The following is a 16,695-nucleotide window of genomic DNA, read 5'->3' on the forward strand; positions in this document are numbered from 1 at the left end:
TTTGATCAATTGTAGAGATCACCTTGTGAAATTCTAAACTCAAATTAGAAGTTAACGTGAAAGGCAAAGAAAGAAATTATAGAATGAAATGGAAGATTAAAGAATATACACCGTAACCTAGAAATATTTTAAAAACAGAGAACAATGTGTGAACTGTCACTATCCCTGCCAAACTTCAAGGCAACAGCCCAGGTACAAGCTCCTAACTTGCCACATGAGCGACATGCGTATCTTCCCAGCCTTGGTTACCGGAAGCTCATGGGCATATGAAGCCATAAGGCTGGACATTAAAGTGGCAAGCAGGGTTCGTGCTGGAGCTATCAGATGGCTTATCTGAACAGTACTTTCTGGTGGCCTTAAGGTGTCACTATGCTAAGTTCACCAGTTCCAGAAGTTCCTAACACTTCATATGCAGTCACGCGTCAATTAACAACGGGGATTTGTCCTGAGAAATGTGTTGTTAGGTGGTTCTGTCATTGTGTGAACATCATAGAGTGTAGTGAAGGGGAACCAAATTTGCCACCCCACAATGTGTCTCTTTAACATGAGGATTATTTTAGGCTGATTATTTTTAAGAAAGAAAAAAGACTCAGAGAGTTTTTCCTGTTACCTCCCCCTTAACTGCCTAAAACAATTCAGATAAATGAACTTGTCTCAGGAAGCAAGCTACTACCTTAGCATAACATGAACTAGATGGCAGACAGGGAGGAAGCGAGAGAAGCCTGTTTGTTGGGGTCCTCTCTGGGTCCTTCTGTTTCTGTGTGGCCAAACACTTGTTTTCCAAACATTCGCTTCTTTTCACCTACCTGTGAATTGCCTTTCTTCCCTGTGAAGTCCCTGACTCTTCCCAACCCCAACATCTTCTTTTGTCTTTAGCTGAGGATGCTATTTAAGGTGATGACTTCGGCCGTTTTGGTGAGTTATTCGATTTTCCTGGGTTTCTCCCACGTATGTATGTTATTAAATTTTTATTTGTTTTTCTCCTGTTAATCTGTCTCATGTCAATCTAATTTTTAGACCAGCCAGAAGAACCCAGAAGGGAGACGAAAATTTCTTCCTCCCCTACAGTACTTACACAAACCTAGATGCTACAGCCTATTATACACTTAGGCTATATGGTACTAAACTAATGGGACCACCATTGTGTATGCCATCTGTCTTTGACTGAAACATGTTATGCACTGCATGACTGTACTTTTCTTTCTTTTTTCAGTAGTGAATAAAGAATACATAGTTACTAGTAGTGCCTATCAATTATAATTTGGGGCTCATAAAAAGCCTATATTATTTATCAGCAACAAGCAACAAGATTCAGGTAAAGTTTTAAACATCTTATATAATCCCCACTAGACTATAAACTTCATGAGGATAGAGTCTTTGCTCATTGCTGCATTCTCAGTACTTAGCAGTGCTTATTATATAAGAGGTAATTAATATTTATTGAATGAATCTTCCAGCCAGCACTGAATTCAGTCTTGTATTCAAGACTCCCTTTGGAATTAATAAGATTTCTTAGTTTAGTGGAGAAACGGAATAAAAAAATAATACCATTTTTAAAATTTTGGAACATTAAATACGAGGGAGGCAGTAATTGTATAAACGCATATGTTAGACTAAAATAATATATGTGTGTGTGTCATCTCAGCTGTAGAAAGAAACTGGTAATTTTTAAAATAATTACTAAATTTCCTTTGCCTGCCATTTCGTTAAGTACATTTGCAGAATACAAAGGGGAGAAAACCCACTAAAATATCCATCTTGGGGGGAAAATTCTATGCCTCTGAGGGTATCAAAGTAAACCTACTAATCAAAAAAGGCAATGACCTACATAAAGATCTTATCACAAATAAAAGATACTTTACTGGCATTTTAACATTATTTCGATTTATTTGCCTCAAGTCAAGAGTGGTTCAGAAAGAGAGTATTCCCTTAAATCTTTATGACTATACTGACTATCCAATTTCCTTTTGTAAAACACATTCAATCTGACTTTCTAGTCTCATTAGCATCTGTGACCTAGCATTTTTTCAGAGCAAGTAAAAGCAAAATAAATTTAAATTTTATTTATAATTACTTAATTTTGATTCATTGACAAGTTATCTTCCCCAAATTTCAGGTTTCTAGTTTAATTATAATTACTATTAAAAAATTGATTTAAACATAATTTGAATCATTGAAAAGATATCTTTTAAAGAATTTACCTTCTATCTTATTTAGAACTTCTTAAGTCATTTGTGTTTAACTTGAAATTTATTTTTAAATGCTGACTAACAAGTTAGATCTTCAAAGATGAACCAAACCATTTTTATCCTCTGAATTCTGTTTTTTAGTTTTTCTCCTCTTGTAGTAGTTGATGATATCAAAATAACTGAAACTAATTTTCTGGCGCCATCAACTGTCACAAATTACTCTCCTATTCCTTAATTATTTAATAGATACACAGAAGAGATGTAATTTTACCACTGTTTTAAAACTATAACAGTGCCTTCTAAACTTGTATTATGTTAATTTAAGAATATTTTTAACAAGATACTTTAAGAATTTCTCAAGGGGTAAGAAAAGAAAAAATTTAGGTTTCAGGTTAATGCAGTGATACCATTAACAAGATACTATTGTACTTGATTTAAACTATATTTTTATTATGTCATTTATCTCAATGTGAATCTTAGGTTTGATAAACTATTTTGATACCGGGATTAATGACCTGCTGAGGAGATATTTTTAGAAACATTTCCCTTTTACCTCCAGTTTTCATATACTGGAGAAGAGTTCTCTCAAAATAAAATGGTTCACTCACAAGTGGTGACAAATATACTAAATGAAAACATTAAACATGGAACTGCATTAATAATACGCTGTTTACTAAAATAAAAGCATAACATATCCACAGTGAAACACTAACAAGGATATAAACACACTGCTGTTTAAGAACAATTAACCTTTAGGATGAGTTAGCATTTCTGTTTCCAAAAGCCTATTGTCCTAAGATTCTTGTCAGTATCTTTACCTAAATGTGACATACTTGTACACAGATTCAAGCCATTTCAAAAGTCTGGACTAGTATAATCAATATATTAGTGTTGTATTGAAAAAAACCAAACCAGTGAATTACTAATAATTACCTACTAAAGACAGTCTTCTCTGTCCTAAAGAAAAGAATGGAAAAATGTGCGATCAATTTCAATCCTGTTTCCCGATTACCCAAGCTGCTTAGGGCATAGGCTCCTTTCAACCAGCAAATGCTACACTCATTATTCTAAAGGGGAGCTATGCAGACACACTGAGGAGTACAGACTGTAGCCATTTAAGGCCAGGTTTTGACTTGAATAGGCACAGAACTCCATCCAAAGGGAACTCCAGAGATGGGTACATGCAAGAGCAGAATGTGGCCTCGGCAAATCAGCTTCCTCGTGACTTGATACTTTCACTGGTTATCCTTTAAAATCATGTTTTGGTCCATTTAACATATTTAGAAGCAACAAAAAACACATTTCAAAAATATCTTTTTGGAAAAATAAGCTATAATCACAGGAGAAATTTTGCTGACATTTTTATAGCCCCTTGGCAGGGGAGAAAACACTTTTAAGCTTTCTTTTTGATTCAATATAGCCAGTGAGAAGTAAGAAGCCGGGAATCACTTTCATTTCCCTGTGGAGACCAACACTTAAGAGATCAGTGACTCGCCCCCAGCTGCTATAAAAGGTCTTTTAGGAAGTCAGAAACTCAACTCTCAACCTGTGTCTCTTGGTCTAATACTTGCTCTACCAGACTCCACTTCATTTTCTGGCCAACTGATTTTCCTATGAATATATACTTTTAACCATAGGATGAATACACAATTGATGTCAGATGCACATACTGCAGAATTTTAATTAGTAAAAAACGTATTTACAGATATATTTGTTCTATGAAATACCTATAAATCAGACCAATGCATTAGACTTACTCTTTCATTACTTCTACTGTATCTTCTTCCACCTTGCTTAAAAAGTCTCAGAAATATTTGTCATAAATAAAACTATTTTTAATAGAATAGAAAACAATGAACTGAGTGCCTAAGCTTACCAAACTTCTTGCTTTCTTTAGTTGTGCCAGTCATCTTGATCTTTGCAACTTCAAAGAAATCTTTAATTTCTCTCTCATACAGTCGTGATAAATAATCCATGTAATTCTTAAAATAAAAGTAACACGTACTTCTTATTAATGAAACAAATACAGCAATTTCCACTTTTTAATCCCCCCAAATCCTTCATGCTTGTTTTAAATTTTGTGGTCTAAAGTTCTGATGCATTTCAGAGGCTATTTTCTGTCTTTAAAAAAAAAATTGAACAGGTATCATAACATTAAATTTACAAAAATATGAAGTTAAACACAATCACATTTATATTTTCATTTTTACATATTATCTTTCACATATTTTAAATACAGTTGCAATCATATTGTATAGGATACTGAGTTGGAGCAATCACATGTTCCAATCTCATACTTTAATGACTACACAGTATTACGCTTTGTTGATGTACCACAATTTAGTAAACCGATCTTCTAACATAGACTACTTAAATGGTTTCAATATTTTACTATAATATGAATTGTTTCCTTGGAATAATTTTCGAAGGATGGAATTACAGGGCCAAAGAGTATGGGAATTTTTGTGACTCTTTCTCCTTGCTGCCATGTTCCTTTAAAAATGATTATACCAATAGACAGTGTCAATGGCAACGAAGGAGTACATTTAGTTTTACTGTACCGTGTTGTCTTGGGACATTACAACCAAATATGTTATTTTCAATAAGAATTTAATTAGTATATTCTAGTTTTCATAATTAAATGATTTTTAAGAAACCAATTTAATTTATTCTAGCTCAAATGAAAACATGTATTATTTAGCATACAAACTCACTTTTCATTGTATCTGTTTATCATCACATAAAAATATATTATACCCTGAGGAAGGATTCTTCCAACAGTGAGAGGCCATATATTTTTCCAAGTCCTAAGTTAAATGCCATATACAGAGTTTGACTAAATTTAAATAAATCCAAAGCAGAAAAATTATACCTAGCTATTCTTTTAAATTTATCATGGAATCTAAGTTTCAACTTCCTTTATTACTTCAAGTTAATATATCCAGTTTTGGAACAGGTTTATTACCTTGCTTTAAATATCAGGTGCACCCTTCAAAAGGTATATATTATATAAATATTTGTAAATTGATTAATAGTTCATCACTGATTTTCTTAGATATTTTATAGACAGATCCTTAAAAAATACTATTTGAATGAAACATAATATGGATCCTACTTTTTTCAATTTGCAGGTCATGTACATTTCCCAGATAGTCTCCATAAGAAAAGATAGTCAAACGGGTAATTCTTGCCTGTCATCTTTGCATAACTTTAAAAGCAAATATAAATTAAAATATACCCTAAAATTAATTCTATTTCATTGTGCTCTTACTTTTTCAATGTCTCATTTTTTTTCAAGTTTAAATTCTCATAAAAATATTGATCATTGCAAATCAGTAAATGATTGACAAATGGCAAATTAGTTTCACACAATTTGTAAAATCTTCATCAGTGGTTTCTACTCAAATCACTCAATACAACAGATGGCATTCCAATACCCAAATTGTTTAAAGTGCACATTACTACCCAAGGAATTTAAACAGTTTCAAAACAGCTATTTTGGTATCTAGAAAACAGCGACTTGAGCAGACTATTGAAAATCACCCCCTTTTCGAAAGCAACTCAAATGACTGGATACCTTTTCTCCAGGTATTCAACAGAACTGTGGGAAAGGTCACAGGCAGGTGTGACTATCAGTTCATTCATTTACCAGATTCTGAAAGATGTCTCTCTCTGAACATGTGTTCCTTTTAGCACTTTATATACAGCAACTAACTTGAAATTTAACTATCATAAGTTTAAATATTATCTCAGGCAGTCTTTTCAACTCTATTTTGTGCTGACTGTAGAGTCTTATGGAGATCTCCATGTTTTACGTTTTCTTTACACAAAAAGGTAATTCCACAAATGTATAACTGAGGTTAAGAGAAAATGCCTGAATAATCTTCAAGACTGACTGTCCATCTCAGAAGGTTATCAGGAGAGGAAAGCTCATTTGCCACCCAAGCACTGATGGATCATCTCTATTATTAATAGCCCTACGTGCATAACCCAGAGCCACAGATATGGGTGATAGTCCTGGGGAGGAGGGAATCTAGACGGCTGAGCTCATTACATGACCAAGGCACCTCTATTTTCCATAGGCTCTAATTATGTAGACCAAAAACCAGGGCTTTCCCTAGATTCAGCCATAAGAGCAGCTGGGGCATTGCCTAGCGTATCTTATCCCTAAAGAATTTGAAACACACTTTTCCTATTCCTGCCCAAAAAGTGTGAGATGTGTACACCCAATTGAGTGCAAACAGCATCTGGATTTAATTATTATTTCTTAGTAAAGAAACACTGGTTTGTTTGTTTCCTTCTTTTCTTCTTTCATTCCTTTCTTTCTTCTTCCTTTTTAATAAAATTCCTGCTTTTGACAACACTTCAGCAACCAAATCAGATTATGAGGTAAAAAGTACATAGTTTGTCAAAAGTTCAAACCACAGGATCAAGTAACATTCCTGGGAAATAAGTCAATTTCATTTTAAAAAGCTCATTAACATTGTCAATCAGAAGTAGACTATGAACAGATAACGATTCATAAATCATTGCTATGTTGGCTATAGTCTTGTATCTTCACTTTAAATTACATTCATGAATACTGCATTATATAGAAAGATAGGGCAATCATACTCACTGAGAACACAATTAGGCAAAAAGCTTATTGATTACTTTACTTATTTGAATATTCACTAGGGGACAAAGCACTTGTTGGCACAAAACTCTTAAGGAGATATAATAATGTTTTAATTATTCAAAATATTAATCCTCCTAAAACTTCAAAAGGCAAAGAATTCCAGTAATGTACATATTTTTCCTTAAGATATCTCCAAATCAGAATTCTGTTGAATGAAAACAAAACAAAACAAAATATAACACAACAGTAGAGTTGCATTAACACTTAAAAGACTAATTCTGAGAACAAAAATAATCTTATCTAAAATAGCTAGCCAGATAAGACATATACAAACACCTTAGGATATTTACATTCCCTTTGAAAAGGATTTTTAAAATTGTAATTAAAAATATTGTTTATTTTACCACAGTTTATGTCCCCTTTCTTATGATCTTAGTTTAGAAGTAGAGGGAGCCAAATTTTACTTTAAATGGGCAAAGGCACTTTGAAGAGAAAAATACATGAAGACTGATACATGAGAATGTCCTACTGCCAAATACGTTGCTATCAATGCATTGATAGAAAGGTATGGCCTGCCTTTTTCTTATCATCACACTGAACCTGAGACACTGGAGAGGAGTTGTAAGAATTATTTCAGTAAGCATAAAGATAAAAGCGGTCATGTATAAACATTAATTCCCTGATAGAGAACAGTCTACATTTATAAAACACTCTGAAAGAGAATATCACTTTCTGAATAAAATTAGGCAAAAACTAGGAAAAATTTTTGCTAGCAAAAAATAAGATGATTTTGCTATCTAGATTCTCTGTTAGGAAATTGTTGGTCTCACAGTGGAGAAGAAGAGCCTTTACATTAACAATCCCAATCTTCTCACGCTATAGAGACAAACACAGCACTCTTTCCAATTCAAGAAAATCTTTTAAGTCATATTGTCCACATAATTTAATTATTACTAATTATTAAAATAGCTTATGTATGACTTGGATTTTTTAAACTCCAAATTCATAAAAACTTATAAATTAAAGATTTTAAATATTTCTCAGGGTATTTCAGAATTTTAAGTAAACTACTCTTATATGTAATGTATAAACATAGCTACTTATATATTTGAGTTAGGAATCAATTCTTTAGTTCCCTAAGTGACAAGGTCAATTCCAATACGAAAGGTCACAGCATAAATGCCAGATAAGTACTGTACCCATGGCTTCCTGCTAAAATGACCATTTATTACATCAAAGTCAGATCATGTCATTCCACTGCTCAAAGCCCATCAAGACGCTTTCCCTCATCTCTCTCACCATAAAAGCCAAATCCTTACAATGATGCACAGTTCCTTCCAGATCTGCCCTGTCCCACCCCTCCTTACCTTTCCCAGCTGCCCCTCTAACGTCCTGTCCCTGGCTCGCTGTGCTCCAAGCACGCTGGCTCCTCACTGCTCCTCCAGCACAGCAGGCTTGCTCCTGCCTTAAGGGCACTTGCACCGTGCCGGGAAAGCTTTCCCCCAGCAACTCCCACTGCTCACCCCTGCTTACTTCTAAAATCTGTGCTCCAATATCGCCTTCTCTGACCATCCTATTTGAAACTGTGACCTTCCCCGAGTCCTGGAAGTCTCTGTTTTATTTTCTCCAGAGCCCTCAACTGCACTTTCTAACATATAACTGACTTTTTTGTCAGTCTTTCTCAGAATGTGCACTCTGAGAAGGCAAGTGTTTGCCCATTTGAGTGCTGTATCTCTAGTGCTTACAACAGTGTTAGCACAAAACAGGTGCTCAATCCATTTGCTGCATGAATATGTGAATGAATGACTCTCATCTTTCCCAACTGATGATATGCAGTCAGTGGTATATTCACCCCTGTTCTTCTCATCTCTGAGCCAAGCAAGTCTGGATCATCCCTTTTTGGTTTATATTCTCTATTCCTACCACTATCTTCCTGGTTGAAGATTTCATTTCAAACCTGAATTACTACATTAAGTTCTTAGTTAATTTCCCCCTTCTAGTCTTTTCCCATGTGTGAGGAATGCTGTTAGGTCTCACGGCTCATCTTTATCAACCTAATTTCTTACTGCTCCAGAACATGAAATTTCTGCCTCCGTCAGGCTTGCCTCCTCACTGCCCTGGGAAAAGCGCATATTTTCCCACCTTTATCTGTACCTCTTGCTCCTCACCCTGGAATGCTCTTCCTCTGATTTCTGGCTTATCTAATCCCACTCATCAGTTAAAACTCAATTCAAGTCCGCTATCTTCCATGAAGTTTCCCCCCATGGCTTCAAGACATAGATTTCCCTTCTCTAAACTGCTATACATTTAAACTAATTTCCAGTTTAGTTTAGTATTTAATTTTTTGCCAATTGTTTTAAGCATAATTGTCCTTCCCAGTCAGACTCAAAGCTCTTTAGAAGTATACACTTGTGTGTTAGGGCCCGTGTGCCTGGAATAGTGGAATGCTTGCTTAATAAAGAGGCACTGTGCACTTGCTTAACACAACAGACTACAGATTCTTAGGGGGGAAATGCCTCATTCACATCTTCATACTCCCTAGTTTCTATATTGTACACAAAGAAACTTAGGAAATAATTATAGCATTTAACCAAATTGAATGATGCTTCAGGCTACAATATGGCCTAATACTATATTAAACTGAAGTACAAAATTTAGCTCTTCTTTATCCAAGTAAATAAAATAAGTGTTCCCCCTGGTTAATGGGCACTCAGAAATTCAATTATTTTCTGCTTTGCTAAGAATGCACTACAGTATTTCAAACGTCACTTGGGGAACTGAATTCATGACCTCTGGATTCTAAAAGATTATGCTCTATACTCAGTGAGTAATTGTTAAAGTCGTACCTTTGTTAGTCCCTCATATTTCCCATAATCTGTACTCTTCAGCCACTCCATCAGCTTGGCATATCGGAGCAAGTCTCTATGAAATGGATGATGATTGGGTAAAGTCAGTTCAACGGAGTGCTGAGCAAGAGTTGAACTCTGATCATGACCCTGGAGTGAGCAAATAAATAAATAAATAAATATCACTGACAGTATAAAGAAACATTGTTGTAATTGAAAATTCTGAACAATCACCAAATTGGCCAAGCAAAACCAAGAGAACAAAGAAAAATAAAAACCAAGTACTTACTTGTCTTCTTTTCTCATCCTGTGTATATCAACTGAACACCATCACCATAAAATAATCATAAACACGCCAGAATGGCACTCTGATAAATCAATACTCATTTCATCTTCTAAAGGAGAATGAATGTTTTAATCAAGCTTGTCTCTCCCATACCATATCATTTTACAATTTAGTAAGCAAATAAACTTCTTGATACAAACTGTATTAAGAAATACACCAAACAGGGAAGTCATTCAAAACAAATTATCTACATCTATGGTATTTTCATTAGAGTCTATAATATTTAAAACAACAGATAAAATATATAGGATATAAAATTTTAGAACTAGGAAGGACTATGAATACTATATCCTAGGTTTTCCAAGATAACCTCTAATAATAATGTAATTTTAATTTTTCCATATTTGTTAACTAAATAACTATATGATTTTATTTTCAAACCTTGACAAGACTTTTATATAAGAAAATTAACAGATTATCAAACAGCCTTAGACAGATGATGTATCCTGACTTCTGTTTTGAAAATATAGACCTGGTAGATCATCTAATCCAATAACCTTATTTCCTAGAAGAAGAAATCAAAACTCAAAGGGTTAAGTGATTTGCTCAGGTCACACAGGATGAAAGCTAGAATTGAAATCTTAAATCACATGAGTCCCACTTCTGTTTTCTTTTAAAAACATGTCAAACAAAATCATTTTAACCAGACTTAGAAATTGTAACTGCCTACTAGTTACTGCTATCTAAAAAATAAACAAATAAACAAAAATAAAAATCTTCCCAAGCCTTTTTTGAACCAATCTAGCTCTCCTCCTCTGGTATTTGGTCGACACTTGTCATGGAACTCAAAGCCAGAGACTAAGAGATGGGGAGTTGGAAGATTAAAGGAATAGAATCCCCTTGAAAATGTAAGTTCCCAAGAATAGGAAAGGGCAAAAAAAAAAAAAAAAGATTCATTTGAAGTCATTCTGACTCAATCTGATTTGCCTAGATGGTCAGAAGTTATTTGTTAGCATGTTGTGAAAACTCTATTAAAATGACACAGACTGTTGGAGTTATGGAGTCGGTTAACTCATTTCCTGGTAAAGTTAACTAAAGGTAATTAAATGTGTATTATACTAGTTGATATACATTAGCTTATAAACATCTTGAATTTAAAGAATTTAAATTTTTGTAATTTAAAAGAGATTTCTTTCTTCTATCTAATTTATATGCTTTACTATATACACAAACTAAGAATTTAGTGGTTATGGATTTTTTAAACAATTTCTTTTAAACACAAAGTATTCAGAAAGAAAAATTCCTGGCCTAGGGATAAAGAGTTCTCTAGTAATTGAGAAGTACCTATGGAGTAAGAAAGATGCAAGTATAAGGCACACCAAATACTAAAACTATTATTATCTGAATCCCTTCTTTGTTAAAGTTTTCAAGTCAGTCTATTGGAAAATTTTCTTCTTGTAAAAGTATATCCCTAATTTAAAATGGAAACAAAAAGAAAAATAAGAACCCATTATATAGAAATTACATATAAAAATATGTAGAACAATATACTTCTAAGATTAACCTTACTGATACCTACTTAGGTTAACTTGGGAAATGACGAAAGCAGAAAAGTATCAGAAAACTAGACTGGCCAATTCAAAATAACAAGAACCAGAGGCAACAGAAATTTACAGCTATCATAGTCATTATATACAAGGTATATTATGTATATAGGTCCACAATCCCTTTCTACAATTCTAAAATCCAAAAGGTCTGAAAACTCAGTTTAAGTTTGGGGCCAAAACTATTTTGATAGCAAAACTTGACCTAGACTGACATGAGGCTATTTGTAGTGTTTAGAGTGACTATTCACATTTTTTGCTATAGAAACATTCTGTGCTTGATTACAGGGCCCCGCTCCAGACCCTGCAGAAGTGGTTACATAATATACAGTATATGCATTATATTACTTCTCTAAATCTGAAAAATTCTAAAAACACAGCTGACCCCAAAAGTTTTGGATATGGGAGCACCTGTGTGAATGCTCTTTTTTAGATGGCTGATTGAATATAAAACAATCACATCTCCCAACAGAATCAGCGAGGACTAAGGGTCACAGTGTTGAAAAATGGAACTATTCGGTATATTTGGAATGCCTGGGCACCTACGTGCTTTCTATGAAGTAAAGACTAACAATAAATATGAACAAAATTAGTAATATTAAATAAAACACACAGGTATTACCACTGGACTATGCTCTATCTTATTATAGTTAATACGAACGTTACATACAGGAATGTCTTCTAATGGTTACATCAGAAGGATGATCAGGATTCCATTAAATTGCAGGTATTAGATACTAATCATAGATAGACATTATAGTTGCCTTAATTAGTTATAATGATTAAAGGGGAAGAATATTTGACAGACTTGTTACAGCTTATAAATGATTTTCAAATATTCTGTCTTCATTGATAACGATGTTAGATATCTTTTCATTATCCAAGACAATCTTCCTCATTCATTTTTCTCAGTGATTCAAGACTCAAAATTATCATTTATGTTTTTCTACCACTGTTTTTACTCAGGTCATTATATGTTATCTTATTTAATTTAGTGCCATGAAAGCGCTTCAATTAAAAACCCTCTCTTCTCCTAAAAATTGAAGAATTAATTATTAACATTTGTAGAAGATTTTACAGTTTTTAAAGTTTACAATACCCTCAAACCATTACCATTAAGACAGAGTAAATGTTACTAATCTTAACAAAAAGATTTAATTTTAGAGAAAATGGTTCCAAAATAATTACAGAAAATAGAAAATTTTAATATTTAAATTGATTCAATCAATAATATAGGTAACTATTACATCTAGAACTCTAATGTGCAAAGAATTTTATTCTTTATATTTTTTAATTGACCATTTAAAGTTTCTTAGTATAAATAATCATAAGTTAGTAATGATAACACAATTTATTGAATGCCTACTACCATGCTAGGTACTTTATATCTATACAAATTCTAATCTTCACAGTAACCTTGCAAAGTATTTTCCCCCTCATTTGCAAAAATAGCAAAATTCTATTATTAACATAATTTAAAAATAGTATGTTAGGGGTCGGCCTCGTGGCCGAGTGGTTAAGTCCGCGTGCTCTGCTTCGGCGGCCTAGGGCTTCACTGGTTTGGATCCGGGCGTGCACCTAGCACTGCTCATCAAGCCATGCTGAGGCGGTGTCCCACATGCCACAACTAGAAGGATCCACAACTAGAATATACAACTGTATTTGTATATTGTTGTATTTGAGCTTTGGGGAGAAAAACGAAAAAAATAAAAGCTTAAAAAAAATGTTGAAGATATAATAACACATTAACGTTCATAACAACCCTATGAGGTACATATTTTTATTACTCCCTTATTTAGATAAGGCAACTAAGGTGGCACAGAGAGGTTAATTAACTTGCCCAAGGTCACCCAGCCAGAAGGTAGCAGAGTCAGGATTTCGAATCCAGGAAGTTTGGCTCAGCATGCACTCTTAACCACTGTGCTGTACTGATTGTCTAACAGAAATGACACATTCACGTCAAACACTGAGTACATTTTCAGGATTTGGCAACTCTTTCTTTCTATGTTATGGCATGTTTATTTTTGTTTTCTTAGAGAAAAAAGAAAATCTGAGCAAAGTTCCCTCAAACATCACAAAAACTGATCTTAAATAATCATAATTCTTTCTAAACTTTTAACCACAGATATCAACCTATGTTTAGAAACTTGTGACGTGCTTAAGGAAAGAATTTTTGTGAAATGAACTGAATATTGGTGGTCTATTACACAGGTTTTGTTTTACTACGTAACATTTCTATAAATATATGTTGAAAGAAAAATTTCCAAACTTATTCATATAGCAAAAAACCCCCACAACTTCAGTTTTTTCCTGGTTGTACTTTTAGTTCAGCCCATAATCAGTCTCATCATGTTGCTAAGGGCAGAGCACAGCAGCATGAGGTCTCCGGAGAACCAAATGGGGGAAAAAGGGTATAGAAAAGTTATCTTTTCAAGACAAATCTTTCAGAAAACAACCAAAAGAATTTTTTAAAGGACATATTCATTATGCAAATATTTCCTCAATTTCATTAGCCTTAATTAGACTGCCTCTTTTCAATATCAGAATCCTAATTAGTGTAACTGGCCTGATTCTCCCAACTGAATACCATTCTAGATACATGAATCCTTAAAAAATAAAAATTATAGCTAAGAGTCTGCAATTTCAGTGGAAGCTGAGTGTGTAAGAAGCTCTAAAAGAGCCAAAAGAATCTAGTCAATTCTTAAAAATATTGCTCACATATTGTATTAAAGTAAGAAGTGAATATTAAATAAAAATGCATTTCAAGTTTTAAAATATAGCTATGCAGAAGTATTAACAAGAAGCTTGTGTCCTAGACAGCACGCTCTGGGTCAGTGATTCCAAATGCAAAGATGTTTTTACTGGCCTACAGCAACAAGAAGTAAAGTGATGAAATTTAACTTATTTAAAGGAAATTTAAATTATTAAATTTAAAAGTCTGAAATTACGTTCTTCCTTTTCTTTTAATGCCAAAATGTCATTTTAAAAACAAAAGGATAGTAAAAGTAGACGGCAGTATTTCTTTTTTAAGGCTTTTATGTGGTAAAAAAAAAAAAAAACTGGTGAGTTGGACAGTCTCCAAATTTTATTTCTTTTAATTTTATTGACGTGTGAGTTTTAAAAAGACTGGGAATTGATGCTCTTAAATTACTGTTACAGTGTGATGAAGAGAATATTTCCACTGGATTCTTCTGTACAGTAGTTATGAATGTTACAATATCTATACATCGGTTGTAAACTGCATTGCACGGAGCCTGTTCAAGTCTTGTCCTATCTGTGATGCCATATCTGACTACTTAAGTCTTCAGTAAACTCACTTTTGATTAAACCTCCTTAGCACTTATACATATGTATACTATGTATACATAGTCATATAATTAGCAATTTAATATATTCTGTTTTAGAGCTTCAGGTCTATTAGTCTGAACGCCTCCTTACAAGCATCTTGAGGGTGGGAGCCATTTCTTTTTACATACGGATGACAGTGAGTACATAACAGTCACACAATGAAAATTTGGTGATCGACAAAGACATGTACCATAATATGGTAATCAAATTTTCCCAGGTATTTTGTCCCACAGCCAGAAATAGAAATACCCACGTTTTCCAACTCTTTTGCTAGGTGACCTGATGCACTGAATTCAACACACAGAAAATCCATAGAAGGTGGACATCCTCCTCTACCTTCTTCAGCACATCCCATGTTGTTGTAACATTCTGGTTTTTAACATGCATCACTCACATGTAACAATACGTATTAGATTTTCAGAACTTGGAAGCATTCATTTTAAACCAAGCCATTAGTTTACAAGACAAAGAAGCAAAATCACAAATAAATGCACGTGACAACAAACAATTAAGAGTGCAGAAGGGACTATTGTTTACTGACTGCTATTTTCAATAGCATCTACAAATGTGGATAACATCACTGTCAGCAGTGTCATTTTTAAAAACTAAGCAATTGTGTAGAAATAGATATTATTGAAATAATACTGTAAGAAAAATGTGAATTAGTATTTCCTATGTGACTTCTGGGTTTACTTTTTTCTTGGCACTTTCCAAGTCAAGTGAAATGTTAAGAGAGTCTTCCCCAGCGCCCCGCTCGCATGCTTAGTTAGGTGCTCTTCCTTTACACTCCCATGGCATCGCTATCCTAAACCGTACCCTTCCTGAGTATATGTGTCTATGTCCCTTCCCTAGGCTGTGAGCTACTGGAGGGCAGGCTCAGCCTCTCATCTATCCCAGTAAATGTCTGGTCTGCATCTGAATCACCTGGTAAATGACTTCTAAATAAATGAAGGAGTGAGTGAGTGTGTGAATGAAAAAATAAAAGGAAGAAAGGCAAGCAGAATGAGATTAAATGCCTTTTTGGCCAAAATAAACTTTTTGCTATGAGACGTTAAAAAATTGCTACAAATATGGTTAACAGGTAGCTTAAATCAGTAAGTTATAATCTACGAAGATTCTGCTGCTGTTTAGTAAACTTTATAGAAAAAAAAAAAAAGAATCAGAGAAGCTTGAGCCAAATTTGATGTACTCACAGGCACCGAAAGAAAGTAGGACCTGTTATAGAGTTGAAGGAGGGCCTGAGTAAACTAATCGGAAATAAAATACAGTCAATACAACTGTTTTAGAATTCTGCAAAGTGAAAACAAAATAAGAATCCAATGTTTCAGACAGCATTTCTTGATGAACAAAATTTCCCTCAATTTTTTTTGCCCCATAATCCTAATTAAAAGAAGAGATTTAAAAATATAAGAAAGCTAATTTATTACACCAGATATTAAAATGCCTTCTTTTCAAATCCCTGTAAGTCACTCAATATTATTAATATTAATTTTATTGCCACAACCTTAATTATAAAATCCTTTTCCATATAAAAATATAGACAAAGGGTTTATTTAAGATTAAATCAACTGGAATTTACAATTGAACTATAGTCATTTTTCTCATCTAAGTACACACAGCCAGGGAGACATTTGAAACACTAAACCAAGTCCTGGTTCTCACCTCAAAATGTTGAAAAACAAAACAGGCCAAATAGTAAACATTTAACAAGTTTGGACTTATTTTTATAAATAACATCTAAATGGTATATGCAATAAGTAAGCTTAATTATTTGATGATGTGTAGAATCAGAGGGTTTCAGCTG

At 33.7% G+C, this 16,695-nt stretch overlaps 1 protein-coding gene across 18 annotated transcripts in view; it reads right to left on the reverse strand.

Annotated features, from left to right (window-relative positions):
- EXOC1 (exocyst complex component 1) overlaps positions 1 to 16,695 on the reverse strand; it is a 54,298-nt gene that overhangs the window by 16,091 nt on the left and 21,512 nt on the right. For 8 of the 18 annotated variants that reach the window (XM_070505821.1, XM_070505814.1, XM_070505812.1 and 5 more), the window contains 3 exons: positions 16,085 to 16,138; positions 9,654 to 9,803; positions 4,066 to 4,171 (listed from right to left, as the gene is read on the reverse strand). In XM_070505821.1, the coding sequence (XP_070361922.1) occupies positions 4,066 to 4,171; positions 9,654 to 9,803; positions 16,085 to 16,138 (310 nt within the window). Of the gene's footprint in view, positions 1 to 3,122; positions 3,147 to 4,065; positions 4,172 to 9,653; positions 9,804 to 16,084; positions 16,139 to 16,695 lie in introns of all 18 variants that reach the window. The other 10 variants (XM_044766024.2, XM_044766026.2, XM_044766022.2 and 7 more) reach the window with 3 other exon arrangements.

The sequence above is a fragment of the Equus asinus genome, chromosome 3 (genome assembly GCF_041296235.1).
Source record: "Equus asinus isolate D_3611 breed Donkey chromosome 3, EquAss-T2T_v2, whole genome shotgun sequence".
Taxonomy (NCBI): domain Eukaryota; kingdom Metazoa; phylum Chordata; class Mammalia; order Perissodactyla; family Equidae; genus Equus; species Equus asinus.